Source organism: Pseudophryne corroboree, chromosome 5 (assembly GCF_028390025.1).
Source record: "Pseudophryne corroboree isolate aPseCor3 chromosome 5, aPseCor3.hap2, whole genome shotgun sequence".
In the NCBI taxonomy this organism is placed as follows: Eukaryota; Metazoa; Chordata; class Amphibia; order Anura; family Myobatrachidae; genus Pseudophryne; species Pseudophryne corroboree.
This window is the reverse complement of record NC_086448.1, coordinates 51,832,262-51,855,591: the sequence shown is the minus strand read 5'-3', so window position 1 is coordinate 51,855,591 and position 23,330 is coordinate 51,832,262. Positions and strand designations below refer to the sequence as shown.

Genomic DNA, 23,330 nt, shown 5'->3' with positions numbered 1-23,330 from the left:
TAGCCGCTGACACTTCTCCTGTCGTGAGAGTGTGGTGTATGTGGCTACTAACCGTTGTCGTCTCTTTTCCTGCTACTGCATTGGGCTGGTTAACTAAAAACTGAGCTCCTGTGCAGGGAGGCGGGGTTATAGAGGAGGCGGCGCTATGCATTCTGGGAACAGTCAAAGCTTTTCAGCCTGTTGGTGCCTCGGATCAAGATCCTACTCTACACCCCCTATATCTATCCTTGTGGAGCCCAGTGTACCTCGCAGAAAGAGTTTTAACAAAGGTAAGTTCTTACTATAAAACTCGTTTTATGTTTGATATACCCCTTGATACCTAGTGATATGCCATAGCCCATATTTCCGACTACAATCGTTCACTAATCTTAGGCTGAGCACGACCACCCATTCAGCTGCGAGTACTGTGAGTACGATGACGACGCGTACGCTCGGCTGCAGAACATGCGCAGGGGTGATTATCAGAAGATCCGTCCAAACAGCAGACCTATATGCAGTCCTGAATCTACCCATATTTGTTCTGTTGCTATGAATGTAGCAGAGAGAAAGGAGTTGGTGAGGCTGGATAGTAATAGATTAATATACAGACGATGATGCCTGTATTAAGGTGTTGGCAGCAGTTGGCCAGAGGAATGGGCACACTTTGACAGTGTTTTAAAGACTAAATATAATTTGTACTAAATGAAAACCAATTGCTGATGTGTTCAGCAAGTGTTACATTTTAATACATATTTTAGCGGTTCTTATCACAGTTTTGCTATGAATGAAAAGTGGTTTAATTGACCTCAATCCTAGTGTTTATTGGACCTTTTAAAAAAAAATATATCTTGCATTACTCTTTTTTTGCATGGAAACTGGCTCCTTAGCTGCACAATTCTTTTTAGTTGCGATGAAATCTGTTAAAATGCTCTTTGTTTAATGAATGTAAATTTCACGTCTTGTAGCGCTAGAGACCTTTATTGTGCCGTGAAAACTGTTCATGCACATGGCTAGTGATAAGATTGCGGCAGAAGTTTTATCAGTGCAGATCATAAAAGCGAATGTCTGTTGGTAATGGTAACACCAACTTTTTCTCAGTACAGAAATTATCTGAGGGTGTATTTAAAGGATTGCTCCCATAGGTCTGTGGATCTGCAGTCCGAGACTCCAGCATTGCGCTCCTTACACAGCCTGTAGGGGCAGTGTGACTGGTAGAACACTGCAGACTGGGCATATGTGCGGTAACAACCCCATGTGGCAGGAAGGCTCTGCTGGTTTTACCTTCCCAGCCAGTCCGATAAACAGAGGAGTCCCGGGAAAAAGTAATCAGTACACATCCCCCTCCGCTATAACAGTTAGCCAGGAGCTCTCATTTAATTTATCTAAACCCACTGCTGGGTTCCTCATAGAGAATTGCAGGGACTTAGGGGGTCTTTCCGAGTTGATCGCTCGCTAGCTGTTTTTAGCAGCCGTGCAAACGCTATGCCGCCGCCGTCTGTGAGTGTATTTTAGCTTAGCAGAAGTGCGAACGAAAGGATCGCAGAGCGGCTACAAAATAATTTTGTGCAGTTTCAGAGTAGCTTCAGACCTACTCAGCGCTTGCGATCACTTCAGACTGTTCAGTTCCTGTTTTGACGTCACAAACACGCCCTGCGTTCGCCCAGCCACGCCTGCGTTTTTCCTGGCACGCCTGCGTTTTTCCAAACACTCCCTGAAAACGGTCAGTTGACACCCAGAAACACCCACTTCCTGTCAATCACTCCGTGGCCAGCAGTGCGACTGAAAAGCTTCGCTAGACCTTGTGTGAAACTACATCGGCCGTTGTGAAAGTACGTTGTGCGTGCGCATTGCGCCGCATACGCAAAAGTGACGTTTTTTTGCATCATCGCTGCACAGTGAACATTTTTAGCTAGCGATCAACTCTGAATGACCCCCTTAATTTCTCAAAATCTGCTTTAGTAGCAGTAAGATACTGGACGTGAATGTTTTATATACAGTATATTCTTGATTCCTCGGTTTAGTTATTAAAGCTGACTGTATCTGTTTTCTGTGTTCATTTCACCATCATGTTATGTGTTTTTATAGTTTTATCTAGAATAGCATTCATTAGGTTGCTGTCATCGTTATTTAGTGTTCTTTGACGTACAGATACATTTAGCCTCAATACGCCAGGCAGCGTAAGATTCCTGGCGCGAGTGCGCCGCCAGGTCCCAGCGTTGGGAGTCTTTGCTAAAATTGCGTCTTAGCCACTGTCGCACACAGATATAGAAGTGTCACATATGAAATTAGTCGGCACAGTCTCCTCGTGCGTCCTAGCCACGTTGTGTTGTGACTAAGGTGCATTTTTGGCAAAAGACGCCCAACGCTAGCAGATTCTCAAGTGAGGGCTGTTTGGCCAGACTGCAGCAACGATGCATGAGGACACATAGGTATTAAGAAACATTGCTGGATATCCGGTCTAGAGATCCACACTAAAAAGGTCTACAGTCAATAGGTCTACCACTAATGGTAGACGTGCATTAGGTCGACAGGGTTAAAAAGTCGACATGTAAAAGGTAGACAGTTCAGAAGGTCGACAGGACAATGGTCAACACACACATGGTCTACACAAGTTTTATTGGGGGGGTTCAACTTTTTTCATACTTTCCCATATGGTGAGTGACGCTCTCCATGCGAGGGGACGTGGTACACAAATGGGGCTTGTTTGTGGCAGAAAAGTGACAAAAAACAAACAAAAAGAAAACTGTCGACCTTTTTTATCGACCTTTTGACCCTGTTGACCTTTTCTACTGTCTACCTATTCTATGTCGAACTTTTGGCCCTGTCGACCTTATGCATGTCTACCATTAGTGGTAGACCTATTGACAGTAGACCTTTTTATTGTAGATCTAATAATCCACACCCACATTGCTGTACTATACATAGTGGTATTTTTGGTTTTTAACTGTCATTTTTATTGTCTTAGTGTCTTAACTATGTCAACCAATTTAAGGTACACTGACATTACCTGGGGAATTAATTTTGCGTTTCATATGAACATGCTGAAAATTTTATTTTTGACCTTTAAGACTTATACCCACTTTATTGTGCATCAACAGTAGATGCTGTCTAACCATAGGGGTCATTCCGAGTTGATCGCCAGCTGCATTTGTTCGCTGTGCAGCGATGAGGCAAAAAAAGGCACTTCTGCGCATGCGGCGCAGTGCGCACGTGCGACGTACTATTACAACGACCGTTGTAGTTCACACAGGGTCTAGCGATGCTTTTCAGTCGCACTGGCTGCCGCAGAGTGATTGACATGAAGTGGGCGTTTCTGGGTGCGTACTGACCGTTTTCAGGGAGTGTTCGGAAAAACGCAGGCGTGCTAGAAAAAACGCAGGCGTGGCAGGGCGTGTTTGTGACGTCAAAACAGGAACTGAATGGTCTAAAGTGATCGCAAGCGCGGAGTAGGTTTTGAGCTACTCTAAAACTGCACGAAATTATTTTGTAGCCGCTCTACGATCCTTTCGTTCGCACTTCTGCTAAGCTAAAATACACTCCCAGTGGGGCCCATATGTCCAAAGTCTTTAACATGCGATACGGTCGTTAATTGCATTCCTTTCACTTGTGTTCCGGATGTTATGGAGATCATGTGCTATAGCTGTATTCACTTACCACCCAGCTCCCTAACGCGGGTAGTGCAGTCAGTTAGAAAGCCATGAAAAGCAGTGTTGTCATGCATTATCCTACCGGTAAATGCACTAATGTAGCACACAAAACTGACAGCAGTGGGTATAAGCAGAATGGTTCAACAAGGTCACTTGTTCCGGCCAGTGCAGATGGTGGTTCTCCAGCTGAAATCCCTCTGCCCTCTATAGAGTAAATAAATGTAGGAATAAGGACTAAGCATTTGTTTTAATGGATAGATAAACAAATCCTTAATTTAGGTGGCTCATGTCTTAAGGCCATTTGACGGATGTATTTTCTTGTCTGTTAATTGAGGAAAAGCGTCTTTGCATCTCTGACAGTCATTGAAGTCTAAATGTCATTATATTGTCCTTTTCACTTTGCCCAATGTAAAGTTTGCCAGAGAGCTGAACTCCACGGGAAGAAGCTCACATCTGCTACTCTGTCCATCATCCACAAATTAGTGTCGCTCTGAGTGCAGAACGTCCCTGCTGACAGAGCTTGGGTTCTGTGCTCTGCAGTACATATTCCTGTGACCCGTATTGATCCATCCCTTTCTTTCCTGGCTGTACCAGAGAGTGACTGCACAGCTTCAGTACATTGAACTATCTTTCTGATAATGGATAGACGATTAAAATGCCCTTTAGCTAGAACGCCTAACACAAAAACAGCAAGATGGCTTCAGATAGTGTCAGATATCTTTCCCCTAGTCTTCTACATCCAAGGGACTTGTCAGTCTGCCTACCCGTGTCTGATTTCCGTTTCCTGCCATGTGGTTTTATACACCACCACCCACCTACCGGTGCCTTCCCCAGTTCCTGCCATGTGGTTTTATACACCACCACCGACCTACCGTTGCCTTCCCCAGTTCCTGTCACGTGGTTTTATACACCCCGCCTATCTGCCTGTGCCTTCCCCAGTTCCTGCCATATAGTGTATATAACCCGCCAGCTACAGTACCTGTGCCCTCTCCAGTTCTTGCTGTGTGGTTTTACACACCCCGCCAATCTACCTGTGCCTTCTGCAGCTATTGCCATGTGGTTTTACACACCACCACCCACCTACCTCTGATTCTTCAGGTTCCTACCATGTGTTGTTCTATACATTTCCGCCCACCTACATGTACCTCTATCCATTTCTGGCCATGTGATATTACATGCCCCATCCACATACAGTATATGTGCTGTTTCAGCTTCCTGTCATGTTGTTTTATACACCCCTGCACACCTGCGAAGATCGGCGGTTTTGATAAAATGCTCCTTAGTAAATTTAAACCCTAGTTCTCTGAAGTTCAGATTTGCAAAAAGCAAAAAAAATAAGTGTCAATCCCTCCTTAAATACACCCTCTCTAGTCCTGCTTGGTCATCTAAACATTCTGGCAAATTAAAATCTTGTTTTCATACTTCAGTACAAAAATAACTGGGCTCTGCAGATGCAGTGGTCTTGGTCCAGAATTTAGGGGTACCTGTGACAGGATGGACTTGTTTAAGGTTTTGCTTTACCATCAGCCACTCACCAACTGTAAGTGTTGTCTGTTTGCCAACGTGTTGACTCTAGCTCTCGGAAAGTAGTTGCTGCCACCACCAGGTTCCTTCACCGACATCTGGAACCAATCATTTCTGGGTAGTCTGTGTAACTGATGGACCCTTCTGACCATGTACTGTAGATCTCGGCAGCTGGGTAGCGTTCAGACTATTGACTCATGAGGCTAGGCCCAACTGAGGACAGAGTGTTAGCTCTTGGTGTCCCACAAGGATGGAGCAGGATCTTTTGTAGTAGTGATGTTTATATGCTCAGAAGTAACCGTTATACACACACATACACCAACACTGGTGTGGTGTAGTGTAGCGATTATACATCTTGGGTTGTAGATGTTATACACTCTTGGCGGTGTCAAGAGAGGTTGTGAGAGGGGCCTTGGGAAGACACAACAGTACTGATCAACAAGAATAGCTGAAGAATTCCTGGTTAGGTTTACTTCGACACCAAAAAGAAAATTAACTCCCAGCAACTAAGACTTCATTTATAAGTGAAGATTTATCAAAGCACAGAGAGAGATTAAATATCAAACAATCAGCTCCCAACTGTCATTTTTCAAGCGCCGCCTATAATGTGGCAGTTAGGCGCTTTCTGGTTGGTTGGTTACTGTACTTTGTCTCTCTCCAAGCTTTGATAAATCTTCCCCATAACCTAGTCTGAGCTCATACATACTGATATCGTTCTGAATCAATTTCAAAATATTATTTGCTGAGAAGACAAAAGGTGCATTATTGCCTTTATTTTATTCATACCTTTACAAAAACTGATATTATTCTTATTATTATTATTATTCTGCATCCTGAATCTCAATCTCATGCTCAAATGTCCTTTACTCATAAATTGCCTATTTACCCCAGGATTTGATGAAAGTTTGGATTTCAGTATTCCATTATTCCGTATGTCTCTTTCCTGTTATTGCATTTTTAAATGCCAACTTTTATAGTCTTTCTAATAATTATTATTATTTTTTTTTTTAAATGTAGGCACTCATTTTATTATGCAGTACAAACTTTTTACTGCCGCATAAAATAAGTGTAATTGACAGTGCGGCTATGATAAGACACAGGCATCCGGGATCTGCTCTCTTATAATATATGCAGCTGTGCAACTCTTAATGGTTTTGTGCACCGCTTTGCTAGCATTTAATGTGGTTGGCCTTATCCATTGTTTCAAAGTGGGCAATCAAATTTGTTTTGTACTGTAGTTTCCTGCATTTACTGCTGATTAATTTATAATTTTTATTTTTTAATGGTATCTGGCGGGACACCCCCGCACCACCACGCTATACGTACTCCGTTCTTTTCTCTTCTGTGGGAGATCTGCCCTATTACTGCGTAGAAGTCTGTAGCGCACGCCCCAGATCCACTACACATGTCAGAGACTGGACAGACCTTAGCCAGGTTTATATGGTATGCAGTTAGTATACCGATCGTCGGGATCCCGGCGGTCACAATACAGACGCCGGGGGCACCATACCGCAGCCGGTATACCGGTGAGGTAGGCGATTCCCCCTCTATGGGTGTCCACAACACCCATAGAGGGAGAATATAACCTGTGGCGAGCTGAGCTCACCACCGAGCCCGCAACATGGCAAGCGCAGTGAGCCCGCAAGGGGCTTAATTGCGCTCGCCACCCTGCCGGCAGTCCACCGCTCGGGATGCCGATGTCAGTACCGATCTCTTTTATATAGATATTTGCACGCACATTAAGTGTGACATGCCAACATGGTGCTAGATAGTCAAGGCTTTTAACGGCTGCTTAGTGGTTAGATTAACAGAGGTCTGGAACCAACATTCCTGAACCTGGGAAAGTGTAATAACACGTTAGTTCTGTTGACGTGCAGACAGGAGACATTGCAGCGTTTTCATAGATTGAGAAGCAAAAGGCTGAAGTTAGTGACTTGCTAAGTTATGGGACAGGAGCAGTGAATGTATTATAACATGGGCGCCATCTTGAAATCGGCCATTCTCAATCTAAGTCATTTTTCTCAAATGGAAAGGGGGTCATGTAACATGTCAGACAACATCAGAATTTGCTGAAAAGTTTATTGCTGCAAACAGATTTGAAATGGTAGTTATGGTTCAAAAGTTACAACACTTTTTTTTGTTGTTGGAATTACTGGCTGAACTGTTCTCCATAAAGGACAGTCGTTTAATGTGTGGGCATTGTGCTGCGTTTTTGGGCTCTTCACAAAGGATGCTAAAACCATTGTTGAGGTTGTCTCGTCAGTAGCACGTTTTTGGACGACCACTCTGTGACTTGTCAGCCACAGTCCCAGTTTCTCGGAATTTGGAAATTAGGCACCTGACAGTGTTATGTGAAATTGGAGGTCTTTCTGGGTGCAGGTTGTTAAAATCTGCAGCTATGACATGGAAACTTCGTTCTCCAGACATTAGACTGACCTCAATTCTCTCCTCTTTTGTCAAAGCCATCTTCATTTACCTGCAACAAATAAAGTGTTGTAACTTTTGATCCATAACTACTATTTCAAGTCAGTTTGCAGATTTGACATGTTACACGACCTTTCCATTTGAAAAAACCGACTTAGATTCAAGATGGCCGATTTCAAGATGGCGCCCATGTTCGGTACATACCCTAAAAGATAGCCCACCTCAGTCATACCTTACTGGAGTATTCAGTTTTCGCATTTCCTGCACAGTTTTTGAAACAAAAAGGTGTACTGCGACTTCTGAATCACCCTGTATTTACTTTGTCAGGGCATCAAGGAACTAGGAAGGGTGAGGATGGAGTTGGAACTAACTTTTGTGTGTCAGTGCAGGGCCGTCGCATTGTAGGCCCTGGGCAAAGCAGTGCACTGGGGCCCCTACACACCCTTTCACAGGAACCAATTTAAAAAAAATTATAACATGCCCCTCCTGTGGTCCTGCACTGTCTCTCCACATGCTTCCATACAGTGGATGGCTGTCATCATCTGATTGGTGGATAGCTCCAGCCATCCACCAGTCAACATGCTGACAGCCATTCCCTGTATGACTGCAGGCTGGGAGGAAAGTAGAGAGTGCTGCCTGAATGCGTGACCGCGACGCACCCTTGCTCGGAGGCCCCTAGAATTGCCCAGTGTGCCTATATGTTAAGATGGCCCTGTGTCAGTGACCCCCTCATTGTGCTAATATTGTGCAGTGAAAGGCTGAATGGGTTATAGTCCAGTCACAGCCAATTATAGGGAATACTAATTTACAGACAGGACAGTCTCTGCATGTCTGCCTAGCTCTCTACATGCAGAGGTCTGATAAATTAGTAGAAGGTACCAATTTTTTATTTTATTTTTTTCATTTCATTTGTATCTGAGCGCTTTGCATTTATCTTGTCTACTTAAAAAATAAAAACAAGAGTTTCTAATCACTTGTAAAAATATGTGACTTGCCCTAGTATACTAAAATGATTACATTTTTTTGCCTATGGAAGGTATTCAATTATTGCTGATTTTTCGACCAGTCAAAAAAATTGGTCATTTTTGGCAGTTTTTAAGGCATATTATAAAATCTGCTAAAAGCATAAGTGAGACAATTGGGGGGGAGGAGATGTAACTTTCAAAATATATGCCAAATCTTAAAAAAACAAAATTCAGAGGGGATAAAGAATTTCAAAAACTCTTTGAATAATGATTGACCCACATCCCTCAGAGGATAGGAATGACAACCTAGACTAATAATAATTTGCATTAACACACTTTCAGTACTTTCTTGCTATAAAGGGAGAAAGGTAGATTACGTTTTTGGGAAAAGTGAAAACATAGAGACTTTATCGATATAAAGCCTCGTAAACTTTCCACATAGATGATTCGGTGATTAATAAGAGAGTGGGGGAATATTTAAAAAAAAATGTTTGATTGCAAAAAACATTTTTTTTAAATTAACAGTTTGTACAGACTATGAATGTAATTCAGTAAGGTGATCTAGAACAAAAAAAAAGAATGTCTCAATTTAAAAGTACCAATCCTCCATCACATAAGAAAGTATATGTGACTCCTATTTTTCTTAAATTTTTGCTGACAGGGGCACAAAGGGCCCACCAGGGGAATGCAGAGGTAGGGGCCCATGCTTAGGGGTGTGACCAGCTTCCAGAGGGGGTGTGGCTAGCTACCACATTGCTTTGCCTAACCATTTGAAAGTGCATATGCTAGGCCCCTTCATAAATATATATATATATATATAGTAAATACGCTAGTCCATGTATGATAATGTACCAGATTAATAACAGCAATGCACTTTAGAAAAGACCCCACTGTCCTGTGCAGTAACATGTATCATGTATGATTCAAGTGCACAGTCTGGATTTCGATCCCTGGGGGCAGCGGAGCCCACCGGGGTTTTCCCCTGTACCCCCGTGGGCCATTACAACCCTGGATAGGGGAATAAATTCCATGAAACATAGGTTAGATAGGGATACAAATTCTAATGTGTCAATTGCAAGATTGGCGTTCCATCCGAATCTGATCCAAGGCTTTCTACCTATTTGTTAGACTAAATTACTGTATACAGATGTAGCCACCTTTATCTTGACTGGCTGAGGCGTTTGTCCCGATCGAGCATACGCAGCGTAGGGAGGCGCGCCTAGTCACAGAGAGGCGTACCTAATCGCACGGAGGCAGACAGAGCGTTTGGCGTTACCTTTACGTGTAATACCTTCGATCAGCCACCAGATGTCGCTTTTTACAATCACCACTGAGCATGCGTGTGGTCTCCCGTAAAATACAATACTGAAATATATAATAAGGACTACTTTACTAAGGCGTCTCATTACGCTGCATACAGTAAATACTCATTACGCTGCATTATTTAATACAGTATATACGATATAGACACAGATAGTACAGCATACAGTATATGATCCATCTACAGTACTTTATGAATATGTGAGCGTCCAAGTCCCGCAGACAAAACAACAGAAAACCAGTAGTGTACACTGTCGCAAATGGACGTGTTAGAAGTTCACTATTGCCTCTTGAGATTAGGAATTTTGTACAGTATGTTAGCGTCCTAATCCCGTAGTCATTACAGCATAATCAAAACCAATGGATTTATTCATCTGTCTGTGGCGAAGTGGTGAAGTGTTCCGCTTCCTATACTCAGAGTCCTGAGTTCGATTCCTAAAGTACAAATGCATGTTAGTTTTTTCCAGACACTTTATTATTTTTTTTATTCACATAAACCAGGGCAAAGCTGCATGAGCGGTTCTACTGTTAAGGTTCTATGCACCGTACAGTACACATACAATTCTGTAGCTGGGCAGACTCAATAGAAATGGCTACCACCTATGACTCCTTGCCCCACAGAGGCCCTAGGCTACGGAGCAAGTAACAGTCCAGATTTTACAGGCTATGGGGCAATGCTGAAGGAGCGTCACAATCCCCTAGCTAAAATACACAGGGGCGATAGGGATAAGCTAGGTCTGCACATTACGGTACACCGGACTCAATCGCATAGCACACTGGCAAAATGACCATTACCCCTGAACCCCCACCTCGTGGCAGGCAGCGATGGCTACGGGGCAATGCTGAAGGAGCGTCACAATCCCCTAGCCAAAATACACAGGGGCGATAGAGATAAGCGAGGTCTGTGCACATTACGTTGCATCGGGCTTGATCGCATAGCAAACTGACAAAACACAAGTTTTACATAAAGCAGGGCAAAGCTGCAGGAGAGTTTCTACTGTAAAGGTTCTATGCACCGTACGGTACACATACAATTCTATAGCAGGGCAGACTCAATTGAAATGGCTACCGCCTGTGACTCCTAGCTCCATGGAGGCACTCGGCTATGGAGCAAGTAACAGCACAGATTTGAAGCAATGCTGAAGGAGCGTCAGAATCCCCTAGCTAAAATACACAGGGGTGATAGGGATAAGCGAGGTCAATGCACATAACGATACACCGCAAAGTACCCCATGGTTTTGATTATGCCTTTTCTTTGAACACGGTATTTTCCACTGCCTCGCCCTACCCCCATCCCACTTTCCCCTTCCCCCCTGGGAGCCTGCAAAGTACATGCAGTAGACAGGGAGGGAGTTCCGATCAGGTTACAAGACATGTGCAACAGTATACTACTGTATGTAGGAAAATCCTCCACCTACAGTACTCTGATTTATGTGAAACCTGTGTGCACCCTTTCATTGAATGTATAACAAAGAAAAAATAATAATAAAGTGAATGTCACGGGAACATAGAAAAAAAAGGTTGGCACTTTGGAACTCTCAGCGTGGGAGGTGGGAGCCTTCATCGCTAGGTTGGTATGGAAGGGGAGACAATTAGCTACCGGAGGGTATTAACCCCAAGTTTCTGTGACCCCCACAAGGCTCATGGCAAGCGTCGGAACCCATGGTGGGTCTGAATTAACGGGCCCATTATAGTCTATGGGAAAATGGGTCCACTTTGCATACTGATATCTCTGGTTCTGGGTGTCCCAGAGACTCAGGACTGGTACCATACAAAAGAGGAGACTCTTGGCTTTCGGGGCAGACCAACCACTAGTTTATGTGACACTGGAAAAGGAAACGGGAAGCAACCGTGTTTCGGGTCCCCTCCAGTTGTCCGCCTAGCTTGCACAGGATGCAGGGTTTCTGGCTAGTTAGGAAATACTGTACAGAAATGCTAAGCATGGTAATTTGACATCCAGGAACATAGGGAGGAGTTTTTATCTCTCTCCATTATACTTAGAAAAATAACACTTGCCACTGTACGTTACAAGCTGTTCGTGCTAATTAGTACACTAGTAGAACATACTGTACAGAGATACTAAGGACAGTGATTTGGCATCCACGAACTTAGGGAGGAGCTTTAATCTCTCTCCATTGTAATCTTTCTAAGTATAATGGAGAGAGATAAAAGCTCCTCCCTAAGTTCCTGGGTGCCAAATTACAGTCTTTAGTATCTCTGTATTCTATGTTCTACTAGTGTACTAATTAGCATGAACAGCTTGTAACGTACAGTGGCAAGTTTAATATTTCTATGTATAATGGAGAGAGATAAGAGCTCCTCTGAAAGTTCCTAGATGCCAAATCACCGTCCTTAGTATCTCTGTACAGTATGTTCTACTAGTGTACTAATTAGCACAAACGGCTATTAACGGAATGCCAAATCACCGAACTTAGTATCTCTGTACAGTATGTCCTATTAGGGTACTAATTAGCATGAACAGCTTGTAACGTACATGGCAGCTTTAATATTTCTATGTATAATGGAGAGAGATAAAAGCTCCTCAGTAACTTCCTGGATGCCAAATCACCGTACTTAGTATCTCTGTACAGTATGTTCTATTAGGGTACTAATTAGCTGTTCGTGCTAACTAGTACCCTAATAGAAAATACTATACAGAGATACTAAAGACGGTGATTTGGCAACCAGGAATTTACGGAGGAGAAAGATCAAACCTGCCACTGTATGTTGCAAGCTGCTCGTGCTAATTAGTACACTAGAAGAACTACTGCTGTACAGAGATACTACGGACAGTGATTTGGCATCCACGAACTTAGGGAGGAGCTTTTATCTCTCTCCATTATACTTAGAAAAATTACAATGGAGAGAGATAAAAGCTCCTCCCTAAGTTCCTGGATGCCAAATCACTGTACTTAGTATCTATGTACAGTATGTTCTACTAGTGTACTAATTAGCACGAACAGCATGTAACACACAGTGGCAATTTTAATCTTTCTATGTATAATATTGAGAGATAAAAGCTTCTCCCTAAGTTCCTGGTTGCCAAATCACCATCCTTAGTATCTCTGCATAGTATTTTCTATTAGGGTACTAATTAGCACAAACAGCTAATTAGTACCCTAATAGAACATACTGTACAGAGATACTAAGTACGGTGATTTTGTATCCAGGAACTTATTGAGGAGCTTTTATCTCTCTCCATTATACATAGAAAGATTAAACTTGCCACTCTACGTTACAAGCTGTTCGTGCTAATTAGTACACTAGTAGAACATAGAGTACAGAGATACTAAGGACAGTAATTTGGCATCCAGGAATTTAGGGAGGAGTTTTTATCTCTCTCCATTATACTTAGATAGATTACAATGGAGAGATTAAAGCTCCTCCCTAAGTTCGTGGATGCCAAATCACTGTACTTAGTATCTCTGTACAGTATGTTCTACTAGTGTACTAATTAGCACGAACAGCTTGTAACGTACAGTGGCAATTTTAATCTTTCTATGTATAATATAGAGAGATAAAAGCTCCTCCCTAAGTTCCTGGTTGCCAAATCACCATCCTTAGTATCTTTGCATAGTATTTTCTATTAGGGTACTAATTAGCACAAACAGCTTGTAACGTACAGTGGCAATTTTAATCTTACTATGTATAATATAGAGAGATAAAAGCTCCTCCCTAAGTTCCTGGTTGCCAAATCACAATCCTTAGTATCTCTGCATAGTATTTTCTATTAGGGTACTAATTAGCACAAACAGCTAATTGGTACCCTAATAGAACATACTGTACAGCGATACTAAGTACGGTGATTTGGCATCCAGGAACTTACTGATGAGCTTTTATCTCTCTCCGTTATACATAGAAAGATTAAACTTGCAACTGTACGTTACAAGCTGTTTGTGCTAATTAATACACTAGTAGAACATACTGTACAGAGATACTAAGGATGTTGATTTGGCATCTAGGAACTTACTGAGGAGCTTTTATCTCTCTCCATTATACATAGAAAGATTAAACTTGCCACTCTACGTTACAAGCTGTTTGTGCTAATTAGTACACTAGTAGAACATAGAGTACAGAGATACTAAGGACAGTAATTTGGCATCCAGGAATTTAGAGAGGAGCTTTTATCTCTCTCCATTATACTTAGATAGATTACAATGGAGAGATTAAAGCTCCTCCCTAAGTTTGTGGATGCCAAATCACTGTACTTAGTATCTCTGTACAGTATGTTCTACTAGTGTACTAATTAGCACGAACAGCTTGTAACGTACAGTGGCAATTTTAATCTTTCTATGTATAATATAGAGAGATAAAAGCTCCTCCCTAAGTTCCTGGTTGCCAAATCACCATCCTTAGTATCTTTGCATAGTATTTTCTATTAGGGTACTAATTAGCACAAACAGCTTGTAACGTACAGTGGCAATTTTAATCTTACTATGTATAATATAGAGAGATAAAAGCTCCTCCCTAAGTTCCTGGTTGCCAAATCACCATCCTTAGTATCTCTGCATAGTATTTTCTATTAGGGTACTAATTAGCACAAACAGCTAATTGGTACCCTAATAGAACATACTGTACAGAGATACTAAGTATGGTGATCTTGTATCCAGGAACTTATTGAGGAGCTTTTATCTCTCTCCATTATGCATAGAAAGATTAAACTTGCCGCTGTACGTTACAAGCTGTTCGTGCTAATTAGTACCCTAATAGAACATACTGTACAGAGATACGAAGTATGGTGATTTGGCATCCAGTTAAAAGCTGTTCGTGCTAATTAGTATACTAGTAGAACATACTGTACAGAGATACTAAGAATGGTGATTTGGCATCTGGGAACTTCCAGATGAGCTTTTATCTCTCTCCATTTTACATAGAAAGATTAAACTTGCCGCTGTACTTTACAAGCTGTCCGTGCTAATTAGTACCCTAATAGAAAATACTATACAGAGATACTAAAGACGGTAATTTGGCACCCAGGAATTTAGGGAGGAGCTTTTATCTCTCTCCATTATACTTAGAAAGATTACAATGGAGAGAGATAAAAGCTCCTCCCTAAGTTCGTGGATGCCAAATCACTGTCCTTAGTATCTCTGTACAGTATGTTCTACTAGTGTACTAATTAGCACAAACAGCTTGTAACGTACAGTGGCAAGTGTAATTTTTCTAAGTATAATGGAGTGAGATAAAAACTCCTCCCTATGTTCCTGGATGTCAAATTACCATGCTTAGCATTTCTGTACAGTATTTCCTATCTAGCCAGAAACCCTGTATCCTGTGCAAGCTAGGCGGACAACTGGAGGGGACCCGAAACACGGTTGCTTCCCGTTTCCTTTTCCAGTGTCACATAAACTAGTGGTTGGTCTTCCCCGAAAGCCAAGAGTCTCCTCTTTTGTATGGTACCAGTCCTGAGTCTCTGGGACACCCAGAACCAGAGATATCAGTACGCAAAGTGGACCCATTTTCCCATAGACTATAATGGGACCGTTAATTCAGACCCACCATAGGTTCCGACGCTTGCCATGAGCCTTGTGGGGGTCACTGAAACTTGGGGTTGGTACCCTCCGGTAGCTAATTGTCTCCCCTTCCATACCAACCTAGTGATGAAGGCTCCCACCTCCCATGCTGAGAGTCACAAAGTGGCAACCTTTTTTTTTTCTATGTTCCCGTGACATTCCCTTTATTATTTTTTTTCTTTGTTGCACATTCAATGAAACGGTGCACACAGGTTTCACATAAATCAAAGTAAATCTGCAGCAGCGATTCATTCCGCTATATACAAATACACAGCGGTAATGAGTATAAATTAGTGTATTCCAACGCAACTAACTGAGCAACACAGTACTGAAGATCGTCAGCATTTGTGTATTGTACCTGACCTGAACTCCCTCCCTGTCCACTGCATGACCTGTGCAGGCTCCCAGGGGGGAAGGGCGATGGGGGTAGGGAGAGGCGGTGGAAAACACTGTGCTTTTGAAATACAAGTATTAACGTCCGAGTCCCCTAAGGCATAAACCAACACCAATGGGAAGGAAGTGCCTACCTTTTTTTAATGTGTTCCTGTAACATTCACTTTATTATTATTATTTTTCTTTGTTATACATTCAATGGAAGGGTGCACACAGGTTTCACATAAATCAGAGTACTGTAGGTGGAGGATTTTCCTACATACAGTAGTATACTGTTGCACATGTCTTGTAACCTGATCGGAACTCCCTCCCTGTCTACTGCATGTACTTTGCAGGCTCCCAGGGGGGGAAGGGGAAAGTGGGATGGGGGTAGGGTGAGGCAGTGGAAAATACCGTGTTCACAGAAAAGGCATAATCAAAACCATGGGGAACTTTGCGGTGTATCGTTATGCGCAAAGACCTCACTTATCCCTATCACCCCTGTGTATTTTAGCTAGGGGATTCTGACGCTCCTTAAGCATTGCCCCGTGACCTACCAAATCTGTGCTGTTACTTGCTCCATAGCCGAGGGCCTCCATTGGGCGAGGAGTCACAGGCGGTAGCCATTTCAATTGAGTCTGCCCTGCTACAGAATTGTATGTATACCATATGGTGCATAGACCCTAAACAGTACAACTGCTCCTGCAGCTTTGCCCTAGTTTGTGAATAACTCCCTCCCTGTCTACTGCATGACCTGTGCAGGATCCCAGGGGGGAAGGGCGATGGGCAAGCGGGAGGCGGTGGAAAATACTGTGCTTTTGAAATGCAAGTACTGTATGAGTCTGAGTCCCCAGTAGCCTCCTGCTAGCCCATCGCCCTTCCCCCCTGGGAGCCTGCACAGATCATGCAGTGGACAGGGAGGGAATTTAGGTCCTGTGCAATACACAAATGCCGAAGATCTACTGTACTGTTTTGCTCACTCAGAATACACTCATTTCTACTCATTACCGCTGTGTAGATGCATTTAGTGTAAAGAATCGCTCCTGCAGCTCTACTCTGATTTATATGAAACTTGTGTGCATCCTTCCATTGGATGTATTAGAGAGAAAAAAAAATATTAAAGTGAATGTCACGGGAACATATAAAAAAAAAAAGGTTGGCACTTCCTTCCCATTGGTGTTGGTTTATGCCGTAGGGGACTCGGACGCTCATATAATTGCATTTCAAAGGCACGGTATTTTCCATCGTTTCCCCCTACCTCCATCGCCCTTCCCCCCTGGGAGCCTGCACAGATCATGCAGTAGACAGGGAGGGAATTCAGGTCTTGTGCAATACACAAACGACGAAGATCTACTGTACTGTTTTGCTCAATTTGTTGCGTCAGAATACACTCATTTCTACTCATTGCCGCTGTGTAGTTGCATTTAGCGTAAAGAATCGCTCCTGCAGATGTACTCTGATTTATATGTAACTTGTGTGCACCTTTCCATTGACTGTCTTACAATGAAAATAAAATAATACAGTGTATTATTACAATTAAAAAAAAAAAGAAGGCACATCAGGTCTCGAACCCTGGACCCTCAGCGTGGGAGGTGGGAGCCTTCACCCCCAGCCCACGATGCCTCATGAGAGATTCACAATTTCATGTGTAAAAGTACTGCAAACAGCGCCCGGCCCCCACCCCATTGGTGTTGGTTTATGCCTTAGAGGACTCGGACACTCGCATTTGTAAAGCACGGTATTTTCCACCGCCTCCTGCTAGCCCTCCATTCCTATTATGCCTTAGGGAACTCAGACGCTCATGTATTTTAAAAGCACGGTGTTTATACATTGTACTGTACATTCTTCCTTTTACACAATTAGTTGCGTCTCCATACACATACAGTACTCTACAGTAGGTCACCATCTTTTTCCACCGCCTCCCGTTACGCCTACAGTATTAACATTACAGTCGTCACTGACCAATTGCCAGAGCTGTACAGGTACAGGTAGATCAATCCGCCGCTATACCGTACGATCGAAAGTACTGGATTAGTGGAGCATTAGCCACCCAGTGGTGGAGATGTGTAATGCATGCTGAGTATCTAGATCGCCTCAACGCGCCTGCCTGTGATTAAACTCCGCTATCGCCTTAGCGTGACTAAACGGACGTCTAGGCGGAGAATCGGTCAAGACAAAGGAACTACATCTGTAAGTGCACGGTGGAGTCACATTATTATGAGCACAGCTAATAGCCAGAGTGACCGCCATGTGCAGCTTGGACAGCAGCGAGACGGGCTGAGCTGTCATTAGACACACGTCTGGTAGCCCCCAGGTTCATTTTTATGGTGAGCTGTTCCACTGTAACGGTTCGGTCGGCCCTCAAGCACCTTCGTAGCCGACGTCCACCACTCACATCAATGGCACATCGTTTCCACGTCGGTTATTCGCAGTGGTGCCATTTATACAGTCACAATACAGCTTAACTACGGCAACACGCGGACAGGTCACAAACTGCGCTGTTTCAGAGATACTGTCACCCTCGGCCCGAAAGCTGATAATCAGCCCTTTCTGCAACTCGGATAAATGACCCCTTTTACCCATGACAGCAACAAGTGATATGTGAGCAGACGGCCTATCACACACCTTATATAGCCACCAAGACAGCATACGACACGTGACATACTTCATTAGCTATGCGCTGCCGACGTCAAATGTAGGAGGTGGTTATAATAATGTGACTCGACCGTGTAATATATGCCAAAAAACTTTATTCCACTGAGAAAGATCTTGACTAGAGATAAGATGGAGGACACCCTCCAGTAATTTTGGATGAGAATGACCATAACTGTCTGGAGTCTCCAGAGGACCATTGGAGAAAGAACTACACTTTTGCAGTTCCCCCCTCATGAATATTGTGAAAATGTTCCTTTTTATTATATAAATGAACTTTGGCTTATAAATACGTCACACACTGAGAGGTCTATGAACTACGCCGTGGAGAGAGATAAAGTACCATAAACGTCACACACTGAGAGGTCTATGTACTACGCCACGGAGAGAGAGAAAGTACCATAGACATCACACACTGAGAGGTCTATGTACTACGCCGCGGAGATAGATAAAGTACCATAGACGTCACACACTGAGAGGTCTATGTACTACGCCACGGAGAGAGAGAAAGTACCATAGACATCACACACTGAGAGGTCTATGTACTACGCCGCGGAGATAGATAAAGTACCATAGACGTCACACACTGAGAGGTCTATGTACTACGCCACGGAGAGAGAGAAAGTACCATAGACATCATACACTGAGCGGTCTATGTACTATGCCGCGGAGATAGATAAAGTACCATAGACGTCACACACTGAGAGGTCTATGTACTACGCCGCGGAGAGAGATAAAGTACTATAGACGTCACACTGAGAGGTCTATGTACTACGCCACGGAGAGAGATAAAGTACCAGCCAACCAGCTCCTGTAATTTGTTAAACATAGCCTATAACATGGCAGTTAAGAGCGAATTGGCTGGTACTTTATCTCTCTCCACAGAACCCTAACCTGAATAACACGACCAGCACTGGCCTGCTTAAGTTCAAATTAAAATCTTACTTGTACCCCTTAACGTATCGATGTTCGTCCAGTCTGATTTTTATATGGAACAAATATGCATGAGTTCAAATCTTATTTGCTAATAATAGCCCGAAAGTAAAAAATAAAGAGGAACCTTACTAACAACAGAAATGCTTGGCTCTTTTAGTGTTACAAACAGATAATACTATTCTCATTAACCCAGCCAATAAGGGGAGTTCATACAAACTGTTGAAGACTACTAAAAGGGCCGATAAACCGTTCAGGGGGAAGCAGTCAGGAACCTCAGCAGTCAGAATACTGACGCTAGAATACCAAAACTATTCTCAAAGGCATACAGAATGGGTGTACCTTCCCGGCGCCGGGATGCAGAATGAAGACACCACAGCACTGTAGAGGTTAGGTTTAGGGGGTGGGGGAAGTTAGGTTTAGGCTGGTTTCCAGGGGGTTGGAGTTAGGCTGCGTCCCGGGGAGGTTAGGGTTAGGCTGCATGGAGGGGGGGGGTTAGGGTTAGGTACCCCCCTCTGAGGATTAGGGTTAGGCTGCGATTGGGGAAGGTTAGATTTAGGCAGCGGGGCCTGGGTATTAGGTTTAGATACCTCCGTGGAGTGGTTAGGGTTAGGCACTAAGGGGGGAGGTAAGGGTTAGGCTGTGGGTAGGGAGGGTTAGGGGGGTAGGGAGAGGGGAGAACACCCCTCACTCACCCCTGTCTGCTTTTTAACCAGCGGGATCCCGGCGTCTGTTTTTCGAACGCCGGGATCTCATACTGATCCCAGTTCAAGGACAGCAAATTGTGCCCACTACTCCAGAAAGATCCTATTTATTATACCAGGGGGATAACGTTGTGTCCAAGAGGGTATCTTCCAAAGTTTCACAGCACTTTTAACTTATTTAATGCTCACTCGCTATGATTTATTATTTTCATCATCACATTCTTTCTTCCCCTCCTGAAGATGTGTTGGTATTGGCACCCCGGCCACTAATCTCTCACATTATTTAGATCACTTCTTGCAGTGATTCTACTCACATTTTGAATCTTAATATAGGTTTAAATTGGAAATCAAATTATAGCTTTTTGGCGCTAGATGTTCAAGCTTTTTATACCAAGGTAATTAATTCCTTTTAACCTATGGAGTGATGGGTGATGTGACTTCCTCTTTAGTTTCTATCACTTTTATTTTCACCTACAATTAGTTTTTGTTTGTTAATTAATTAAGGGGGAATTAAATCCGGGCAAAGGGTGAAAATGAGAGTTTCCGCAGCGTTTAAATGCCGGCACCCCTTCGCCCGGCCGGTCGAATGCCCGATTTGCACAAAATTGGGGGTAGCTAAAACTTTTTTGTGCGGATTGGCCCGGGCAATGGATTTGCTGGCACTTGAGGGGGTTATTATTTAGACATATTTGGTATCTCCGTGGATTTGCTCCAGTTGTATGAACCTTCATACAGTATAACAATTTTTTATATGCCTGAGATGGGGAACCTGAAGCTCTTTTGCTGCTTCATAGAGAAGCTACAGTATTTATTATTTAGGAGGAGAATTATAATTCATCTTTTGCTTTTGTCTCCTTTCCTTACCTCCTATATATATTTTACCAATATAGATATATTTTAGATCCCATATAGATTTTCAGCCAATGATCACTTGGATGTGTACTCTTTTACGTAGTCCGATAAATATGTTATGACTTTGGTAGATGGCAGTCACACCATGTTTAATAGTGTACAGCCATGGGCAAAAGTTTTGAGAATGACACAAGTATTGGTTTTCACAAAGTTTGCTGCTTCGGTGTTTTCAGACCTTTTTGTCAAATGTTATGGTATATAGAAGTAAAATTACAGCATTCCATAAGTGTCAAAGGCTTTTATTGACAATTACATTAAGTTTATGCAAAAAGTCAATATTTGCAGTGTTAACCCTTCCTTTTGAAGACCTCAATTCGCGCAGGCATGCTGTCAATCAAACATCTGGGCCACATACTGACAGATGACCGCCCTTGCCTAATCAATGCTTGGAGTTTGTCAGAATTTGTGTGTTTTTGTTTGTCCACCCGCCTGTTGAGGATTGACCACAAATTCTCAATGGGATTAAGGTCTCGGGAATTTCGATTTCGTTATCACTTTTGCCTTATGGCCAGGTGCTCCATCATGCTGTAGAAGGCATTGTTAGTCACCAAACTGTTACGGATGGTTGGGAGAACTTGCTCTTGGAGGATGTTTTGGTTCCACTCTTTATTGAGTGAGCCCACTCCCTTGGCTGAGAAGCAACCCCACCCATGTATGGTCTCAGGATGCTTTACTGTTGGCATGACACAGGAGTGATGGGAGCGCTCGCCGTTCCTTCTCCGGACAAGCGCTTTTCCAGATGCCCCAAACAACATGAAAGGGGATTCATCAGAGAAAATGACTTTACTTGATTATACCATTGTAACACGTGACAAAAGAGTCTAAAAACACTGAAGCAGCAAACTTTGTGAAAACCAACACTTTTGTCATTCTCAAAACTTTTTGCCATGGCCGTAAATATACAATAAATGAAGTTTGCATGGGATGTGGTCCTGTATTACTTTGATGGACGTTTCTTCTAATCCTATACCAGCTACACGGAGAACATTCAGTGACAGGTAGCAGGTGCTCCCCTGACTTGTCACTGATGCAGTAATACATCAGCCAAGGAAAGGTAATTACAGTATTAGGTCAGTTTTATGTAGAAGCAGACAACGGCTAGCATTCCGTTCAGCATTCGTGTTGTTCTACAGATATTGGAGGTATAATGCTGCTTCTGTGATTTGATTGGAGCTTATCGTGTCATACAGGTGGATAGGTCACCCCTGGTGTTGCCCATGTATTTATACTGTTACAATTATAAAGACAGTGTGTCAGACATAATACATTAAGAACCATGTTGATATTGTGTGTATAAGGATTAGAGTATTGTACTGACATGTCCATGTGATTATGTGTAGCATGGCCAGCAGCTGTACAGGCACATATATCTGGGATGTAAGGAGGAGGACAACGTACACAAGAACTACGAGCTGCTCTATACCACCTTGGCTCTGGTGACCATCGAACTGGCCAATGAAGAAGTGGTGATTGACCTGATCCGGGTGGCGATTGCTTTGCAGGTGTGTTCCAACGCTTCATGTACTTTATTTACTGCTCCTCACCCACAGATCACTGAGGCCTGATGTGACGTCACTGCTCCTCACCCGCAAATCACTTTGGCCCAATATAAAGTCACTGCTCCTCACCCGCTGATCGCTGAGGCCTGATATAACGTCACTGCTCCTCACCCGCAAATCACTGTGGCCCAATATAACGTCACTGCTCCTCACCCGCTGATCACTGTGGCCCGATATAACGTCACTGCTCCTCACCCACAGATCACTGAGGCCTGATATAACGTCACTGCTCCTCACCCACAGATCACTGAGGCCCGATATAACGTCACTGCTCCTCACCCACAGATCACTGAGGCCCGATATAACGTCACTTCTCCTCACCCACAGATCACTGAGGCCCGATATAACGTCACTGCTCCTCACCCGCTGATCACTGAGGCCTGATATAACGTCACTGCTCCTCACCCGCTGATCACTGAGGCCTGATATAACGTCACTTCTCCTCACCCGCTGATCACTGAGGCCTGATATAACGTCACTGCTCCTCACCCGCTGATCACTGAGGCCTGATATAACGTCACTTCTCCTCACCCGCTGATCACTGAGGCCTGATATAACGTCACTTCTCCTCACCCGCAGATCACTGAGGCCTGATATAACGTCACTTCTCCTCACCCGCAGATCACAGGGGCCTGATATAACGTCACTTCTCCTCACCCGCAGATCACCGAGGCCTGATATAACGTCACTTCTCCTCACCCGCAGATCACTGAGGCCTGATATAACGTCACTGCTCCTCACCCGCTGATCACAGGGGCCTGATATAACGTCACTTCTCCTCACCCGCAGATCACAGGGGCCTGATATAACGTCACTTCTCCTCACC

The 23,330-nt window shown here is 43.5% G+C and overlaps 1 protein-coding gene across 2 annotated transcripts in view; it reads left to right on the top strand.

Annotated features, from left to right (window-relative positions):
- EFR3A (EFR3 homolog A) overlaps positions 1-23,330 on the top strand; it is a 361,435-nt gene that overhangs the window by 282,033 nt on the left and 56,072 nt on the right. For both annotated transcript variants that reach the window (XM_063921270.1, XM_063921271.1), the window contains one exon: positions 22,286-22,447. In XM_063921270.1, the coding sequence (XP_063777340.1) occupies positions 22,286-22,447 (162 nt within the window). The remainder of the gene's footprint in view (positions 1-22,285; positions 22,448-23,330) is intronic.